Below are 17,022 nucleotides of genomic sequence, written 5' to 3'. Positions count from 1 at the left end.
TATTAGCCTGTAACTATGAGGAGAAACATGGGGTGTAATCAATCTTTGGAAAAGCAGAATGGAGAGAAAAAAAAACTTGATTTTTGTTGACACTGCAGAACCACTGGATAAACCAAACCTAAAACCCTCCATCTCTGAATTTTCCAACTAAGCAGGGCAATAAATCCCTTTTATTGTTAAGGCTAATCAGAGCCTGAGTGTTTGCCATTTGCAAAGAAAACAGTGCTAAATTATACAAGGGCCAGTCTAAGTTAACATTTTATAACTCAAGGTTAGATAAAAGAAAAATATAATTAACTACTACAATTAATATTTTACTGAAATTAAGGGAATGTTACACACAGTAGATTTATGTGATTTGTACATTTTTTGTTTAAAAACATGTAAGCAACTAAGATGGAGATTGGTTTAAAGCATATACTCAGTAAATCTGTGTGGAACTGAGAAATCTGCTCTTGCTGCCACAAAGCTCACAATTTTTGAGAAAGAAAGAGTCTTGTCCAATTAATCATAATACAGTGTAGTGAGTGGCATCAAGAAAGGGGCAGCATAGGAGCGCATGCGTGGCTCAGTCAGCTAAGTGTCCAACTCTTGTTTTTTTTAATGTTTACTTATTTACTATTTATTTTTAATGTTTATTTATTATCTTTGAGAGAGAGAGAGGCAGAGTGCGAGTGGGAGAGGGGCAAAGAGAGAGGAAGACACAGAATCCGAAGCAGGCTCCAGGCTCTGAGCCATCAGCACAGAGCCCGATGCGGGGCTCGAACCCATGACCTGTGAGACTGTGACCTAAGCCAAAGTTGGGCACTCAACTGACTGAGCCACCCAGGTGCTCCAAAGCATCCAACTCTTGATTTCAGCTCAGGTCATGCTGTCACAGTTCTCTGAGTTCAAGCACCACACTGTGAGTGCATAGCCTGTTTGGGATTTTCTCTCTCCCTCTCTCTGCCTGCTCACACAAGCTCTCTCTTAAAATAAACAAACATTTTTTTAAAAGGGGTAGGGGGAAGGAGTACAGAAAAAAGATTATTTAATTCTTTTAAACACACAAACTGATTCATGTCACTCTTCAATGGCTAAAGAATAAAGTCTGATTCCTTACAATGGCTTATAAGAACCATAGCTATTTTTTAAGACTTATTCTAGGTCCTGACATCTCCCTAAATGGAATTTCTCAAAATTTCTTTAAAAAATACCACAATCTTTTACATTGCTTAATCCCTCGCCTTCTCCCTAGCAAATCTATTACTCCTTCAAGTGTCACTTCTGTTGATCCTTGCCAAAATCCTCTGGACAGTTCAGTTATTTCCTTGTCTATGGGGGATGGGAGGTGGGAACCTAACTTTTTACTCAGCACTGACTACTTGGCAAGTATCATTATAAGCTGTATCTCGAATGAGTCTCTCAATAGTTAAGACATATAAGTGGTATTGGTATGAACCTTCTTTTATAGATGAGAAATGCTCTGACAGGTCCATTTACCCAAAATTATACAGCAGCAAGTAAACAGCAATACACTCAGGCAGGTCTATCTGAATCTACTGTGTACTCTTCACTTAGGACTTAACATACTTTGTCTGCCTTTTCTATATTCCCTTCACTGAATTATTAAATGTAAGAATTATCTTGCTCATTTTTAAATTTCTACTAGTTAGTACCTGGCAACAGAGGTGCTTACAAACTATTCTCAATGAATGAGGAGAGAACAGCTGTGATGGGATGAGTAGGGAGGGGAAGGAAGAGTATGACAAAAATCACGGGAAGGAGTTTAAAGAAGGTTAAGGGCAGTATCATAGGACAAGGAGGATAATTAGAAAAGCACACAGGATTTGAAGATTTGATCTTCTAAACTTTTAAGTCATTTCTGGAGCACCATATGAAAGTAAGCCAGCATGCAGCGGGGTGAGAGCGAGTGGCAGCTTAGATGAAGGCCACAAGCTGTTTAAAGGAATTTGGAAGGAAAGAAAAGCTGAAAGGGGATGGGCCATTTGAGTAGGAAGTAAAGTGAGAGAAAGTTCTTCTATAAAGGGCTTAATCATCTTTCCAAGGTACAGTTTATGAGACTAAAAGGAAAATGAAACAAAGCATCACCAACAAAAAAAGAGGGAAAGAGGAAAGGAGGGACACAGAGAGAAGGATGAGCTTTGAAACAGAGAAAGGCCTTCTCCATGAGGGAAGACAGTTCATATTGGCCTATAGAAGGCAAGGTTTAGGTGTGTTCTTCAAAACACAGGGGAAAAAAACAAGAAACAGACTTTGGAAGAATCAGACATAATCCACTAGAGATGAGTTTTTGCAAATGGTTGTCCATACACTAGGGAACTGGCTTTAAAAACAAAAAAGGCATGCATGATCAGTTAAGTCAATGGGCTACAAACTTCTCCCTGAATACTCATCAACCTTGAAGTATAAGAAACAGGATACTTTGTTATCCTGTGGCAAAATTTAAGAAGTGAAAAAAATCCAATGCATACTTACTTTAAAATATTTTTCATTAAAAAAAGAACTTTTCTTCCCATACTTTGGCTAGCTAACTTGGATGTGAATTAAAAAAAAAAAAAAAAAGAATTTTTCATACTGTAGAAAAATGGCTTCCTAACTATGATCCATGAATGTTGGAGAAAAGTCTCTACAAATAATTATATAAATATTTTCCATTATCTCAATATATGATAATATATCACTACCTATAATTTCAATAATTTACTGTAATTTCAATAATAGTATCATCATCAAGTGAAAATATAGAAATTAAAAAAAAGATACCTTAATAATATTCTGGAGTACTTTCTCATTCACCACTGCTTTGTGACAGGCTGTTTTTTGGTATAAATCCACAACTACTTCTAAAGACCTTTCAGCAAACGGTACATAATTCAAGGCTACCCATTCCGCCTAAAAAGTAATATTTTCACATGGAGTTAAAAATAAATGAGATTAAATTATGTTGTTTTCAAAGAGAAACCTTCTTTGTCTTAAAGTTCAGTCCTTGGTTTTAGGTCAAGATTATATCACATGCAAAGTTTTCAAAGAGATACGTACTTCATGAAAGAGTAATTTTCAGCCAGGCAAAAATTAAAACTATCAGAAAAAGCAGAGAGCATTCTATCAAGTACTGGGAAGGATGTGTTTTACTTGTTGCCAATAGGTTAGGACAATTTTAGGAAATTTAACTCACCGGTGCAAATAGTTGGATCTATTGTGATTCCATTGTGTTGCAAGACAAATAGAATGAGAAAAGTTAATACACATTAAAACTACTTTTCGGATGATGTAAAATTATTTTATGTTGAGGGAACAAAATCAGCCTGTGCATGCATTCAGAAACTTACTTTTCCTCTAAGCCAAAACAAAGCCAAAATTTGCCAACTATGGCTATAAAAATCTTTGACATAAAATCCAACTACATTTCACACCAGCAGTAGACAATTTATTTAGCACACACAGATTTCTTCATTTTGTATTACAGATATTTAGACAAGATTAGGCTTAGGGATTTAGAAGCCATTTTGTAATGGGGTGGGCAGCCAAGAAAGGACCTCTGAAGAAAAATGTAACATGAAAGGACAAACTTTCTAGAGAACTACTTGGGAAAGGAAAGTCAACAACAAGAAAAAAATGGAACACGGAAAAGGTTTTCCAAAAAGTGTTTCTTTTCAGTTTAAACTGTTAACAGACATATGAAAGTTTATTTGTAAATGACAAATTTCTGAGATACTCAAAATCCATCTTAAGTGGAACTGTTAATAAGGCATGAAATCTTACAGAGAAAATATAATTTAGAGTAAATTACCTGATTATATTTTGCATTTGCAATGTGCTTTGTTTCCAGCTGTCCATACTGTGGAGGTTTACAGGAAAATTCCACAAATGCCAGTAACTGGTCAAATATAGCTGGATACATTATCTGCATGTTTTCTGGCCCTACACAGATGGCCTATAAAAGCAAAATATGAACAACAGAATGCATAATCTAAATTCCAATAAGTTCTTCACTGTATATGCACTTAACCAAAGAATCTGAAAGACTGTCCTATTTTATATAAGTATTATACAATCTTTTATAAGCCCTGAAGGACACAGCTATTACAAGCTATTTTAAGCTATTATTGAATACAGTGTAAGCTAACTGTGTTGATCAGCTAAAAAATGCCTTTTAATAAAAAGTGTGATTTATTACTTAACAGACTAGAAAAAGAGCAAGCACTTGAAGAGGAGTCCCAGGCAGTCCTGAGGTTCCACAATCCGATCATTTGTTCAGTAATACAGCTATTAGGTCATCAAGAATGCTTCATTGACCAAGAGGATATTGACTGATACTGACTTCTATTTAAGTAATGGCATCAGTTCACTGAAATGACAGCTGATTTCTGCACTATGCTTAGTCTCCTAACTTTAACAAATAATCATGTATACCATCATTGGGAAAATGTGTGAAAATTTGTTTCTAAAAGAAATGTATATGTGAATTTTTTGACCTGGCAGTGTATATTTAATGTCTAATGTATCTGAATATGCAGACTTGATTTAAAACAAAAGAATTTAAAATTTTTAATAGAAATTAAACTTACTGCTATAAATAATTTGATAAAACAGAATAAAATACATATCCTGACACTACAGATTTTAATTACTTCAGATAGCCTGAAAGTACTTAAAATGAGTCATATTTTCATTTTTTCTAGCAACAAATGTGTTTTCTCCTCCCATCCTTTCACATATTCCTGTTTTAATGTTTCTTTTCTGTGTGAAAAATATTCAATGATAGTATTTATGTAGTATCTAAAATATACTTGCGCTTTATTTACAAAACAAAAAACATAATCATTCTGCACTTGAATACTCTCAAAATACTACATCAAAATTCAAAGCATTTCAAATTTTTAGGGAATTCCTTTAAAAAGATGCACACAACATTTATGGTTTTCCAGAACCCATGGTTTTTTGATCTGTCAGGTAATAGATTAATTTTATCTTGCCTCAGAGAAGACAGAGCCATTTAGTTTTAACTGAAGTTTTAGAGAAAAGTGTCTTGAAATATAAAGTAGATAAGCAAAGTGCTACCCATACCTAAGTTAGATCATCCTATAAATACAATGTAAAAAAAAAAAAAAAAAAAAAAAAAAAGAAGACATCTAATACTATCTCTCAATATTTGGTTATTTTTCTCTGTAATAGTGAATTAGAGGAATCTGAATGGTATACAGCCTAAAAAAATCACTCTACTGACTGCTTCTGTTAAATTTCACTTTCTTTTTTATTAAGCTCTTGCTGAGTCTTAATTCTCAGAAGTAAATAAGCAGTAATTACTGTGAAAAAGAAAAAATTATCCTAAGTGGATTCTTAAGTTTCAAGGACTAAAAAAAAGTAAAGCCCATATGATTACCTTACAAAACTAAGTATTAACAGTTTCTCTGGAAATATCTTAGCACCAAACAATGACTTTGACTACACATTTCAATTTTCAGTGGCTGTTTATAAAAAGAAAACATACTGTATTGTTATAGCTGACTTAATAAGCAATTCCAGGATCTTAAAATGCATACTATTGAATTGACATTTAAAAAAAAAAAAAAAAAAACTCCATCTAAGAAAAAGTCATTGGTTTTCTTTCAGTGTTCTTAAATTTGTATATCAGAAAAAACTATAGTATGAACCTGATAACAGATTTCAGTTCAAAAGCTACGAATCAGTCAGCAAGCTGCACATTTCCTATTAGTCCAGTTTGAAAACTGTATGTGAAAACAAGAACAGAAAATGGACATCCAACCTCTCCCATGGTTCAAGGTTTCTCTTATTAAGTCCTTAAACAATAATTCACTCAGTGCCTACTTATACAAAGACTTTTTTTTGCCTCCTCAACTCAGATACTAAGATCTATGCCAGGGAACTTGATGATACAGACAGTAACAGCTAACATTCACTCAATGTTTAACTGTGCCAAGCAGTAAATGCCTTGCAAATCCCATTTAATAAGAAAAAAAGTTGTAGATTTATCATTTTCATTTTATAGATTAGGAAGCTCATGAATAAAGAGAGTCAGAAACTTGCCCCATTAAGCAGCAGGCAGGGCTTCACTGCACAACTCCCCGGGCACCGTTCACACACAATGTGCCGGTGTCTCCTGGAGTACCCCTCCAACAGTCTTGATGATGGAGGCAGATACAGCATCCAGCCATCTGACTGGAAGTTTAGTAATAAATAAGACAGATACAGTCTCCTGACCTCAGAACTCAGGGAAAACAGAATCAAATTCTCAGGTCCCACGCATGTCAAAATATCTTGTCCAAGAAAAATTAATTAGCATACATAACTAAATCAATTTAGTGGGATCTAGTGATTTAAAAACCAAGAGAAGACTGTCACTCTGTAGCTTTGAACTATGTAAGGGTAAACGTGAAATAAAAAATGAGTTTTTTACAAAGGAAATTATCTTTAACCAATAAAAAGTTTCGTTGGAAAACTAATTTAATTATAAAGTCCCAAAGCAAGTAAATTTTGCTTATGAAAAAATTTTCTGACACACGTGGGAAAAAAATACAGAAACACTTTTACTGATAGTGAAATATCTTACTTTTTCCATTAGGAAATATTAAAGACACCATATGTCTGAATCATATTCAAGTGTTATAAAATACCATTTAGATAATTATAGAAGTAATAAACAACAGCTAGAGTGAGAATTAGTAATGCAAAATTGCATCAGTTGATACAAATGAACAACAAATAAGGCTTCCTAAGTTTCAGAATGAAGGTATATGTTGTTTTCAAAACTAGTAAAAGCTCAGAAAAAGTTCCTAGTAGTTGAAGTAAATGATTCTACTTGTTCTCACACTGCTAAAGCAGAGCTTTTAAAAATAAAATTATACAGCCTGAGTGGCTCAGTCAGTCAAGCATCCGACTTTGGCTCACGTGATCTCACGGTTAGGGAGTTTGAGCCCCCATCAGGCTCTGTGCTGACAGTTCAGAGCCTGGAGCCTGCTTTGGATTCTGTGACTCCCTCCCTCTCTGCCCATCCCCTGCTTGCACTCTCTGTCTCTCTCTCTCCCCAAAATAAAAAGCATTAAACATAAATAAATAAATAAATAAATAAATAAATAAATAAATAAATAAATAAATAAATAAATAATTTTTTTTCCTTGAAAAGAATTTTGGAGGTTTGTTGTTATTTCTTTGTTTACAAAAACCTGAATCTAACATCTAAATGCGTGTTGTAGATTATAGACATCACTTAAGGTCTGTGCTTTGTTTTGCTGACAGAATAACTTTTCAATTCCCTCCAGGGCACTGCATAAGTAACATGTGCATGGTCAATCAAGGGGGGAAAAGTAGGTACTAACAGGCTACTTTTTTTCTTCACTGAAAATAAAAACAGCTATTTTGATTTCAATTGTGGAAAACTGATAACCCTACAATAAATTTTTTTAAACGTCAGATTCTCTTAAAATTTAAGTTTCTACACAATTTGTTTCTCTGCACAGACAACTAGGGTTAAAGAGATCAAGGTTACTGCACAGCTAGACTTCTTCCAGAGCCAGTGAAGAGGTATTCTGGTGTAGCAGAAACCACTACTTACACTGTGAAAGTTTTCATCATTCCAGCTGGATATAATGCAATCAGCTAATTAGAAAACGATCTGCCATACACAAATCTGGTAACACATGAGTAATCAGAATCTAGTTCCATTCTAATTTTGCTAGAATGTCACAGTGACTTTGCTGGAATTGCTGGCTCCTCCGTTGGCATTTTTCTGTTTAGCAGTTTGGTTGTTGTGAATTGTGCCAACAATTACCTTGCTGGTTTAGAGAACTCTTTGATTCTGATCTGGTTTTGCCTGCTAGTTGGAATTTGCTCAATGATTTTTAGGTCTGTTTGTTTTAGTAACTTTTTCACAGTAACAAAACACACATAGGTAAAATCTATCTTTTTGCAATTTCTGTGAGAAACATACTTTTAAATTTATTCTTACTTCTTTTTTTTAAATATAAGCTTCCAACAATTCCAGAGCTAAATTTAAGTACAATGAAAAAATACAGATATATATATAATCCCATAACTTATTGATTTTCTAATTATAGAAGTACTTCACTAAAGCTGTTATTCAGAGAAGTATATACCCTCTTGTGAAGAGCTGCATAATCAAACCAAAAATGTTGGTGAATAGAAAAAAGAGGATACAGGCAGTTTCTGAAACTCTCTCAAAATAAACCTGAATTACCTTTTCAAATACATCAGAAAGCCCTAAGTTTTTAAAGTAACTGGATGTTTAGAACCTTGGGTTTATCTGAAAGTATGCATATACAACAATCTTGCTGATCCAGAATTTATCTTAAAAAATATGTGGCAAACTAAAAAACTTCCAGAGAACCACACACGTTATTGTTTAGACAGCCACTGAAACTCTATTACCTTCTGGAGAACATCTAAAGCTGTAAGCACAGCTTCTTGTAAACTTGTCAAAACTGCTTCAGTATAAGATGGAAGAATGAAAGGGGACGCGTCTGAACTTATGGGGACTGACACAGCACTATGCAGTGTGACTCCCAGCTTCTGCAAGTCGCCCATGCTGAAACCAGCCTTTATGTGCTGGTAGAGAGCTGGGAATATCTGAGTTAAAGCTGTAAGGAAAGGCTGGCTGGGGATGAAAGTCAATTTGTCAAAAGTAACAGGAGGCTTAGTGCTTTCTGATCCAATTCTATACCAGGTATTCCACGCAGCCCACCAGAGATTCAAATCTTCAAGCTCATCAGTAACTATGGGTGGCTCAGAGCTGTTGTATCGTCCAAGTTTCTCTCCAATGGAATCTGTTCTTACAAACGGTCTGCTCAGGCCAGGGCCTGATATGGACCCTAGCAGGACAGGCACAGGTACATTAACTGCAGGTGGTGTCTCGGGCTTATCTGAGTCTCTGACGGGGGACACAATCTGTAAAATTTCCTGGAAGCTTTTCAGGGCAGCCAGAGATACTTCATTGTTTTTGCTGAGTGCAGCTGATTGTATATGGTCAAGAAGAACATCCCATGCTCTTGAAAAATCTCCTGTATCGGGAAGAGAAAAACAAAATCTATCAAAATGGTCAAGATTTCTCAGACTATTGCAAACTTTACAATTTATTTTTCTGCTTAAATTCTTATAAAACTGAAGAAATATGATCAAGTACTAAGGTACTAACAATGTGAATTATAATCAATGAAACCTTGGAGTGCCTGGGTGGCTCAGTCAGTTAGGCCTCTGACTTCAGCCGTCTGACTTCGGTTTGAGTCATGATTTCATGGCTTGTGAGTTCAAGCCCCATGTCAGGCTCTGTGCTGACAGCTCAGAGCCTGGATCATGCTTCGGATTCTGTGTCTCCCTCTCTGTCGGTCCCTCCTGTGTTCTTACTCTGTCTCTCTCAAAAATAAATAAAAAAATGTTTTTAATTAAAAAAAAAGAAAATCAATGAAACCCAAAAATCAAGTAAAAATTTTTTTTCAGATCTAGGGACAAAGGGCACCAAGAAGAGGATGAGTATATCAATGTTTTGGTCTTAAGAACAAAACTGCATAGGGGCACCTGTGTGGCTCAGTTGGTTGAGACCCAATTCTTGATTTAGGTTCAGGTCGTGACCCCAGGGTGGTGGGATCAAGCCCCAGGTCATGGGATTGAGCCCTGCATCAGGGACTCTGCACTGAGCGTGGAGCCTACTTGATTCTTTCTCTCTCTCTGCCTCCTTCCCTCACTTATGCTCTCTAAAATTAAAAAAAAAAAAAAATTAAATAAAAAATATTAAAAACAAAACTCTATAAATGTATATACACATGTTCACACTATTTCCTAGTTATTTCTGCCTACGGAAAACAGAATAAAAATGTAAGAGGGTAAAAACAAAAGCTTTTCAGTAACAACTTTGATTTACTCATCTACCTTTATTTAATGATTAAGATGTTCTCACTCTTAAACATATTGGAAAAGTTACAAATTATAACAGAATAATATGTATTTTTTTATTGGCCTAAGTTTTTAAAATACACTATGCTCTACTCATGAAATCTCAACTTCACGCCTTTTCATATTTTAATAACTTAGAGCTGCAGAATTCTTTTTTTATTTCGTTGTAGAATTTTCTTAAACATTTCTTCCCAATTACAGTGAGTCACCAGAAGAAAGTGCACCATAAAGAAGAGACTGTCTTTTTACAACTTTGAGTCTAAATCTGCTCCTCTCATGTGAAATGGAGTCTGCTGACCCACCCACAGCAGAGTATGGGCTGAGTGGCAGTTGTTGGCTTCCACTGATCAATCCAATCTCTTGTTCTACTCCTATGACCAGGTAAGCACATTTATGTTGAAGTTCTTTACAGCAACATGTAGTCTGTTTCTATGAAACCCAGCAAAAATGACCTTGTTCCTAGAGCAATTTACCCCAATGGCTTTGTTAACAGAATGGCTTATTACCCACATACATGCATTTAACACAAAAATCAGAAGAACTGACATTTTCCAAAGCAGGGTGACATAAGTAGGCTGTGAAATACATAAATAATTAAGGTTTAAAGTCATTTCACAAAGGCTATAAATGAGTAAATTTTTAAATTTTTCCTCATATTTCTGAGGAAGCAATCAGTTAACAGAAAAGCTGGAAGTAGTTCTGGGATGAAACAATAGGTACTACTCTGCCTATACAGGACAAAAAATAACACCTGGCCAGTTATATGCCTCTTCCTTTCCACGTTTTTTTTTATTATTATTAAAAATTGAGGTATAACTTACATACAATAAAAAACAGATTTTTTAAAAGTTTATTTTGAGGGGCGCCTGGGTGGCGCAGTCGGTTAAGCGTCCGACTTCAGCCAGGTCACGATCTCGTGGTCCGTGAGTTCGAGCCCCGCGTCAGGCTCTGGGCTGATGGCTCAGAGCCTGGAGCCTGTTTCCGATTCTGTGTCTCCCTCTCTCTCTGCCCCTCCCCCGTTCATGCTCTCTCTCTCTCTCTCTGTTCCAAAAATAAATAAACGTTGAAAAAAAAATTTTTTTAAAAAAAAGTTTATTTTGAAAGTGAGAGCACGTGTGTGCAAGTGGAGAAGGGGCAGAGAAAGAGGGAAAGAGAGAATCCCAAACAAATAGGCTCTGCTCATGGGCTCAATAGGAACCATGAGACCATGACTTGAGCTGACATCAGAATGGGGACTCAATCTCATATTTAGAATATTCCGTACCACAGGAAGGAAAACCCTGTAATTCCTCTTTTAAAATATTCTATATCTAGGAAAAAGTACACATTCTAAAAGACTAGATATAAGTATATATTGTTCATGGTTATGTTGAAAATATGAACCTTATTCTAAAATAATATAGACCATTTTTCAATATTCAAATTATAAAAAACTACTAAAGCTACACAAACAGCCTTCATTGTTAAAAAACTAGATCTTTATTTATTAGGTTTTACATTTATTTATTTATTTATTTATTTATTTATTTAATTATTTAATTTTTGATGTTTATTTTTGACAGAGTGTGAACAGGGGAGGGCAGAGAGAGAGAAGGAGACACAGAATCCAAAGCTGGCTCCAGGCTCTGAGCTTTCAGCACACAGCGTGATTTGGGGCTTGAACCCACTGACTGTGAGATCATGACTTGAGCTGAAGTTGGGTACTTAACTGACTAAGCCACTCAGGTGCCCCATACTTTTAAAATTTTTTAATGTTTATTTTTGAGAGAGAGAGAGACGGGGGGGGGGGGGCAGAGAGAGAGAGAGAGGGAAACACAGAATCCGAAGCCAGCTCCAAGCTGTCAGCCCAGAGACTGATGTGGGGCTCAAACTCATGAACCATGAGATCATGACCTGAGCCAAAGTCTGACACTTAACCAACTATGCCACTCAGGTGCCTGAGGTTTTAGCTTTTAAAACAAAGTAACTATCATGGAAGTTTTTTTGTTTTTGTTTTTTTAAGTTTATTTTGAGAGAGAGAACATGAATAGGGGAGGGGTAAAGAGAGAGGAAATGAGAGAGAATCCCAAGCAGGCTTCACACTCAGGGCTCATATTCATAAAGTGTGAGATCATGACCTGAGCCAAAATCAAGAATCCGACGTTTAACCAACTGAGCCATCTAGGTGCCCTATCACAGACGTATTAAAAATGATGCTTATTTTGTCAAAACTCAGCAAATATATAGTTAAGACTGATACATTTCATTTTATGTAAATTTTATATGGAAATAAAAAACTAGGATTTTTTTATTTTTTTATTTTATTTTATTTTATTTTTTTCAACGTTTTTATTTATTTTTGGGACAGAGAGAGACAGAGCATGAAAGGGGGAGGGGCAGAGAGAGAGGGAGACACAGAATCGGAAACAGGCTCCAGGCTCCGAGGCATCAGCCCAGAGCCTGACGCGGGGCTCAAACTCACGGACTGCAAGATCGTGACCTGGCTGAAGTCAGATGCTTAACCGACTGTGCCGCCCAGGCGCCCCAAAACTAGGATTTTTATATACATTTAACATTAAGCTCTAGGAGAGCAAAAAGGATCAAACATTAGAGACCACTTTTGGTAAAAAAAGGAAAAAATGAACATGAAGAACACACAAAACTGCTGATGGAAAGAATAAATATGCTTATGCTTTAACATAAACAGGAACAAAAAAGCCAAATGTAAAATAATAATTTGTAAAAATGCAATATGTACAGCATGCTCATAATTTTATAAACCAGTATTTCTGTTCCATTCACTTTTCTCTACCCCCCTCACCACTATCATCAGAACTGAAGGTATAATCTACACTGGGGCTTCTCAATCTCAGTATTATTGACATTTACACATTCTCTCTGCCTATAAAATTCTTCACATTTCATCTTACCCTTGCCTGATGGAAATACTACTGACCATTCAGACCTCAGGTAAAATACTGCTTCCTTAGGGAAGCTTACCTGGAACTCATAGGCCTGGTCAAAAAACTATTATAAGCTTACAAAGCACCACTCCTTTGTAGCATTTATCACTGTAGCAATTTTGCATTTATTTATGTAATTACAGTTATTCCCTTATGCCCATGACAACAAAGATGTTGTGTATTTTATTCATCATTGTATCCCCTAGAGGCTAGCCCATATGAGGTAATTTACACATTTTCTCAACGAAATGAATGAAAATGTGTATGCTTATGCACACACCACACATAAACAAAAACTGACATTAAGACTGATTATTCTTGGGAAGTAGCATTATATACAAATTTTTTAAAAATCTCCTACATTTTTCAAATTGCCTTTAAAATGAGTTACTTGTTTAACTAGAGGGAAAAATGCATATATACCTAAAGGTTGCAGTAAATATCTTCTAGTGTTAAAGATTCTTGCTACTCCGGCCAATGTTAAAACCCAGGTCTCTGCCCACTGCTTCTCTGCTGTGTCCCTTGAATGATGAATGAGAATATTCCCACCTCCAGACTCAATCTTTTCTTTGTCTGCAGTGGTAGAAGATTCCCGAACTCGGTCCAATAGATGAAAGAGAACCTGAATATTTATAAAAATGCATATAAAAATAACATAGCTTAAATAAAAGCATAGCAATTAAGAACTGTCACAACAAAAGTCACAAGAAATTATATCAGACAGATCAATCCAATATATTAGAAAAAATAGAAGTATTATATTAAGTTTATACTTGAAGTTATAGAACATGAAAAATGTTTTAATTTGATTGGATATTTTCTAAGACTTGTTGACGTATCAACAGAGCATCTATGGGGTAATGTGTAAGAAGGGAGTGAAGCTAAGGAATTCAGTCCAGGCAAAAAACAGAATTATAGAAGACATCTAAATAGAGGTTATAACTCAAGTTTCGGGACTAGATGAGGGTGCTTGAAAATATCAAGCAGGAAGTGTCTGGGACTTGGAGAATGTTTACATTTAAAGCGTAGATTCAGGGGAAGGAGTTGAAGAAAAAAATAAAAATGAAAAAGACAAGCAAAAGCATTCTGTGAAACAGAAGCCAAGGGAAGAGAAATTTCAAGGAGAAAATAGCCAACAGTATTAAATGCTACCAAAAAAAAAAAAAAATGAGTAGGATAAGAACTAAACTTAGGGCGAACATTTTGGCAATCAGAAGACTACCTGTAGCCTATGAACAATTTCTGTGGTTCTCAAAATATGGTGTCAGAACCAACAGCATAGCATCACCCAAGAAATTCACAGACATGCAAATTCTCAGGCTCTGTGCCAGGGGGATCAAAAAAAATCACAAACTCTGGAGGTCTGGGGGTGGTAAGACTTCAAGGGGACTCTGTTACTAAGGTTTAAGAGGCTTTGAATTAGAATAATCTAGAAATCATATTAAAGGGTCAAGAGAATGCAGGGGAGGTGAGGAAGGAAAAAAAATCACTGAGAATTAGGCAGCAAGATTAACAATAAAGCTATTTAAAATGAAAATAGGAATCAGAGAAAATATCAGTTTGTTTTTTAAAATAATAGTAAGGGAGACTAAAGCATGTTTATGATCTGAATAAGAGCCAATAGATAGAGCTGAAACAGAACACAGGGGAAGGAGAAGAGATTTTAATTATTTTTATTAGTAAATGCACATTAATTTTTTAAATGTTTATTTACTGATTTGGAGAGAGAGACACAGCAAAAGAGAACGTGAGCGGGGGAAAGGCAGGGGGAAAGGCAGAGAGAGAAGGAGAGAGAATCCTAAGCAGCTCCACATCATCTGCCCAGAGCCCAAAGCATGGCTACATTATTAATTTTTTAAGAAGACATTCTGGAGTCTTTTTTATTAAATTGAAGAAAAATTGTTAAATACAATTAGGATTTACTATGTTGCCTATTACCAAACTTAACTGATCTCAGAAATTCACAAAAGCAGTGTAAAGACGATGAGCAGAATTTTATTTTATTTATTTTATTTTATTTTTCAGGTTTATTTTTAAGTTTATTTAGTTTGAGAGAGAGAAAGAAAGAGAGAACACACACGTGAGGAGGGAAAGGACAGAGTGGGAAAGTAAGGGTTATAAGCAGGTTCCTGCTGTCAACACATAGCCCAACACAGGGCTCAATCCCATGAACGTGAGATCATGACCTGAGCCAAAATCAAGAGTCAGATGCTTACCTGACTAAGGCACCCAGGTGCCCTTGAACAGACTTGTATTAAAATGGAACAGACAGAACCAAAAAGGAAAGCAAAGAGGAGATGCTCACTAATAAGCTGTTAGTTTTGTAAAAAAGTCTTAGAGGATAAAAAAGAAAAAGAAAAAATGAAACTGTATATTTAATGAACAAACATACAGTATTTACCACTTAGAGGTTACTTCTGTTTGCTTAGTCTGCAAGTAAATTTCACTATTGTTGATATTCTTTCATTTATAAAATTTGTAGTTGATTACATTTCAATTATGTGGTTTTGCCACTTGGAAAAACAGGGAGAAAAAAGGGACAAAGGCAGAAATCAGAGACAGATATTAAGAGATGAAGATAGAAAAAGAGAGAATAGGCTTTCAATATGTAATTTGCTCCATGGTGTAACTTATAGCAGGACAAAACTAACATTTTGTATGGTCAAAAGCACAAATGCACGGAAATTCTTCTTTAAAAATTAATAAGAACAAATTTAATTGAAAAATTTTTAAATCTGTCTCAAATGCTAATAACTCAGGCTAATACACAATACCTTCCAAATAACAGTATGCCATGTTGAATGCTGTAACAAAGTTCCATGTGCACCAATTGTTGAAAACAGAGTTTGCCCTGCACTTTTCCTCACAGCAGGACGGGGGTCCACACATAGTTCACCCAATTTTGCATAAAGACACAGCCACAAGCAATCAAACGGTGGTGCAGGGTGGAAGGGCCGATTTAAAACCACTCCTTTTTCTTCTGCCTGTTTTTGCTGTGCTGCCTCTTCTTTATTTAATTCTTTTTCAATAGTTTCCCCTCTTTGGAAAAAATAATCTGAAATATTCCACTAAAGAGCAAAGTAGAAAAATACCATTTCACTCACAGGTTTTATTTTAAACACATAAATAAATATTCAATACATGATTGGTTGCTTTAACTTTCAGAAACAAAACCTTAAAAAGTCACTTCAGAAATTCCTTTTCTAGCAGAATAGATTTGAAAACATCTCTGTCGTATGTCTCCATCTGATTTCCGGAGAATATGGGGAAACAATCTTGCGCTGACATTAATATTTTTAAATATTTTTGTTATGAAACATTTCAAGAACATACAAAATAAAACAAAACAAAAAACAGGGAAAATGTATCAACATATCAATGTACCCAAAACCTATTATTAACATTTTGGCATATTTATTTCGTGTCTATATTTTATAAAAAATTAACCATGATACCATTATGACACCAAAAAAATTAACAGTTCTTTAATATCATTTAATGGCATTTTATAATTTCATAGAACAATTACTATATCCCAACGTAGCTTATGACCTCATTCTCAACCACAGTACAGTGTATGAATTAATGAGAATTACACCAATGATAAAAATGTAGAGAATCCTATAAACATAAATATAAGAGGTGACACCAGGCAGTAATATAGTCAACACTGAATTAAATACTTTTTGGGAGGGATTCTATATGTGTGCTTACTTTCTTTCCTATGATTACATTTTAATAGTAACTTATCTAGCTTGTGAGGGATATCTGACTTTAAAATTTTCTGGCTTATAGAGGCGTCTGGGTGGCTCAGAAGGTTAAAAGTGTCGGACTCTTTCATTTCAGCTGAGGTCCTGATCTCATGGTTCAGGAGTTCAAGCCCCACGTTGGGCACCTCGCTAACAGTGCTGAATCTGTTTGGGATTCTCTCTCCCTCTCTCTCTGCCCCTCTCTTGCTCATGCTCCCCCACTCAAAAATACATAAACTTTAAAAAAATAAAAGTAAATAAATAAAAACTTTTGGCTTATAATAAACTTTTAAAAGTGTAAATAATTGCCTTTAAATGCATTTATATTGGAAACAGCTTTGTTTATTAATGTATTATTAATAACATCCTAACTTAGATTTTACTTCTACATTCAAAGTGAGTAA

At 35.2% G+C, this 17,022-nt stretch overlaps 1 protein-coding gene across 7 annotated transcripts in view; it reads right to left on the bottom strand.

Annotated features, from left to right (window-relative positions):
* The window catches only part of MON2 (MON2 homolog, regulator of endosome-to-Golgi trafficking), a 119,410-nt gene that overhangs the window by 21,777 nt on the left and 80,611 nt on the right, over positions 1-17,022 (bottom strand). For 3 of the 7 annotated variants that reach the window (XM_019835165.3, XM_011284068.4, XM_023257184.2), the window contains 6 exons: positions 15,644-15,937; positions 13,293-13,491; positions 8,410-9,038; positions 3,794-3,937; positions 3,179-3,196; positions 2,767-2,895 (listed from right to left, as the gene is read on the bottom strand). In XM_019835165.3, the coding sequence (XP_019690724.1) occupies positions 2,767-2,895; positions 3,179-3,196; positions 3,794-3,937; positions 8,410-9,038; positions 13,293-13,491; positions 15,644-15,937 (1,413 nt within the window). The remainder of the gene's footprint in view (positions 1-2,766; positions 2,896-3,178; positions 3,197-3,793; positions 3,938-8,409; positions 9,039-13,292; positions 13,492-15,643; positions 15,938-17,022) is intronic. The other 4 variants (XM_019835166.3, XM_011284069.4, XM_019835167.3 and 1 more) reach the window with 3 other exon arrangements.

The sequence above is a fragment of the Felis catus genome, chromosome B4 (genome assembly GCF_018350175.1).
Source record: "Felis catus isolate Fca126 chromosome B4, F.catus_Fca126_mat1.0, whole genome shotgun sequence".
In the NCBI taxonomy this organism is placed as follows: Eukaryota; Metazoa; Chordata; class Mammalia; order Carnivora; family Felidae; genus Felis; species Felis catus.
The sequence above is the reverse complement of the archived record's forward strand: the minus strand, read 5'-3'. Positions and strand labels throughout refer to the sequence as shown.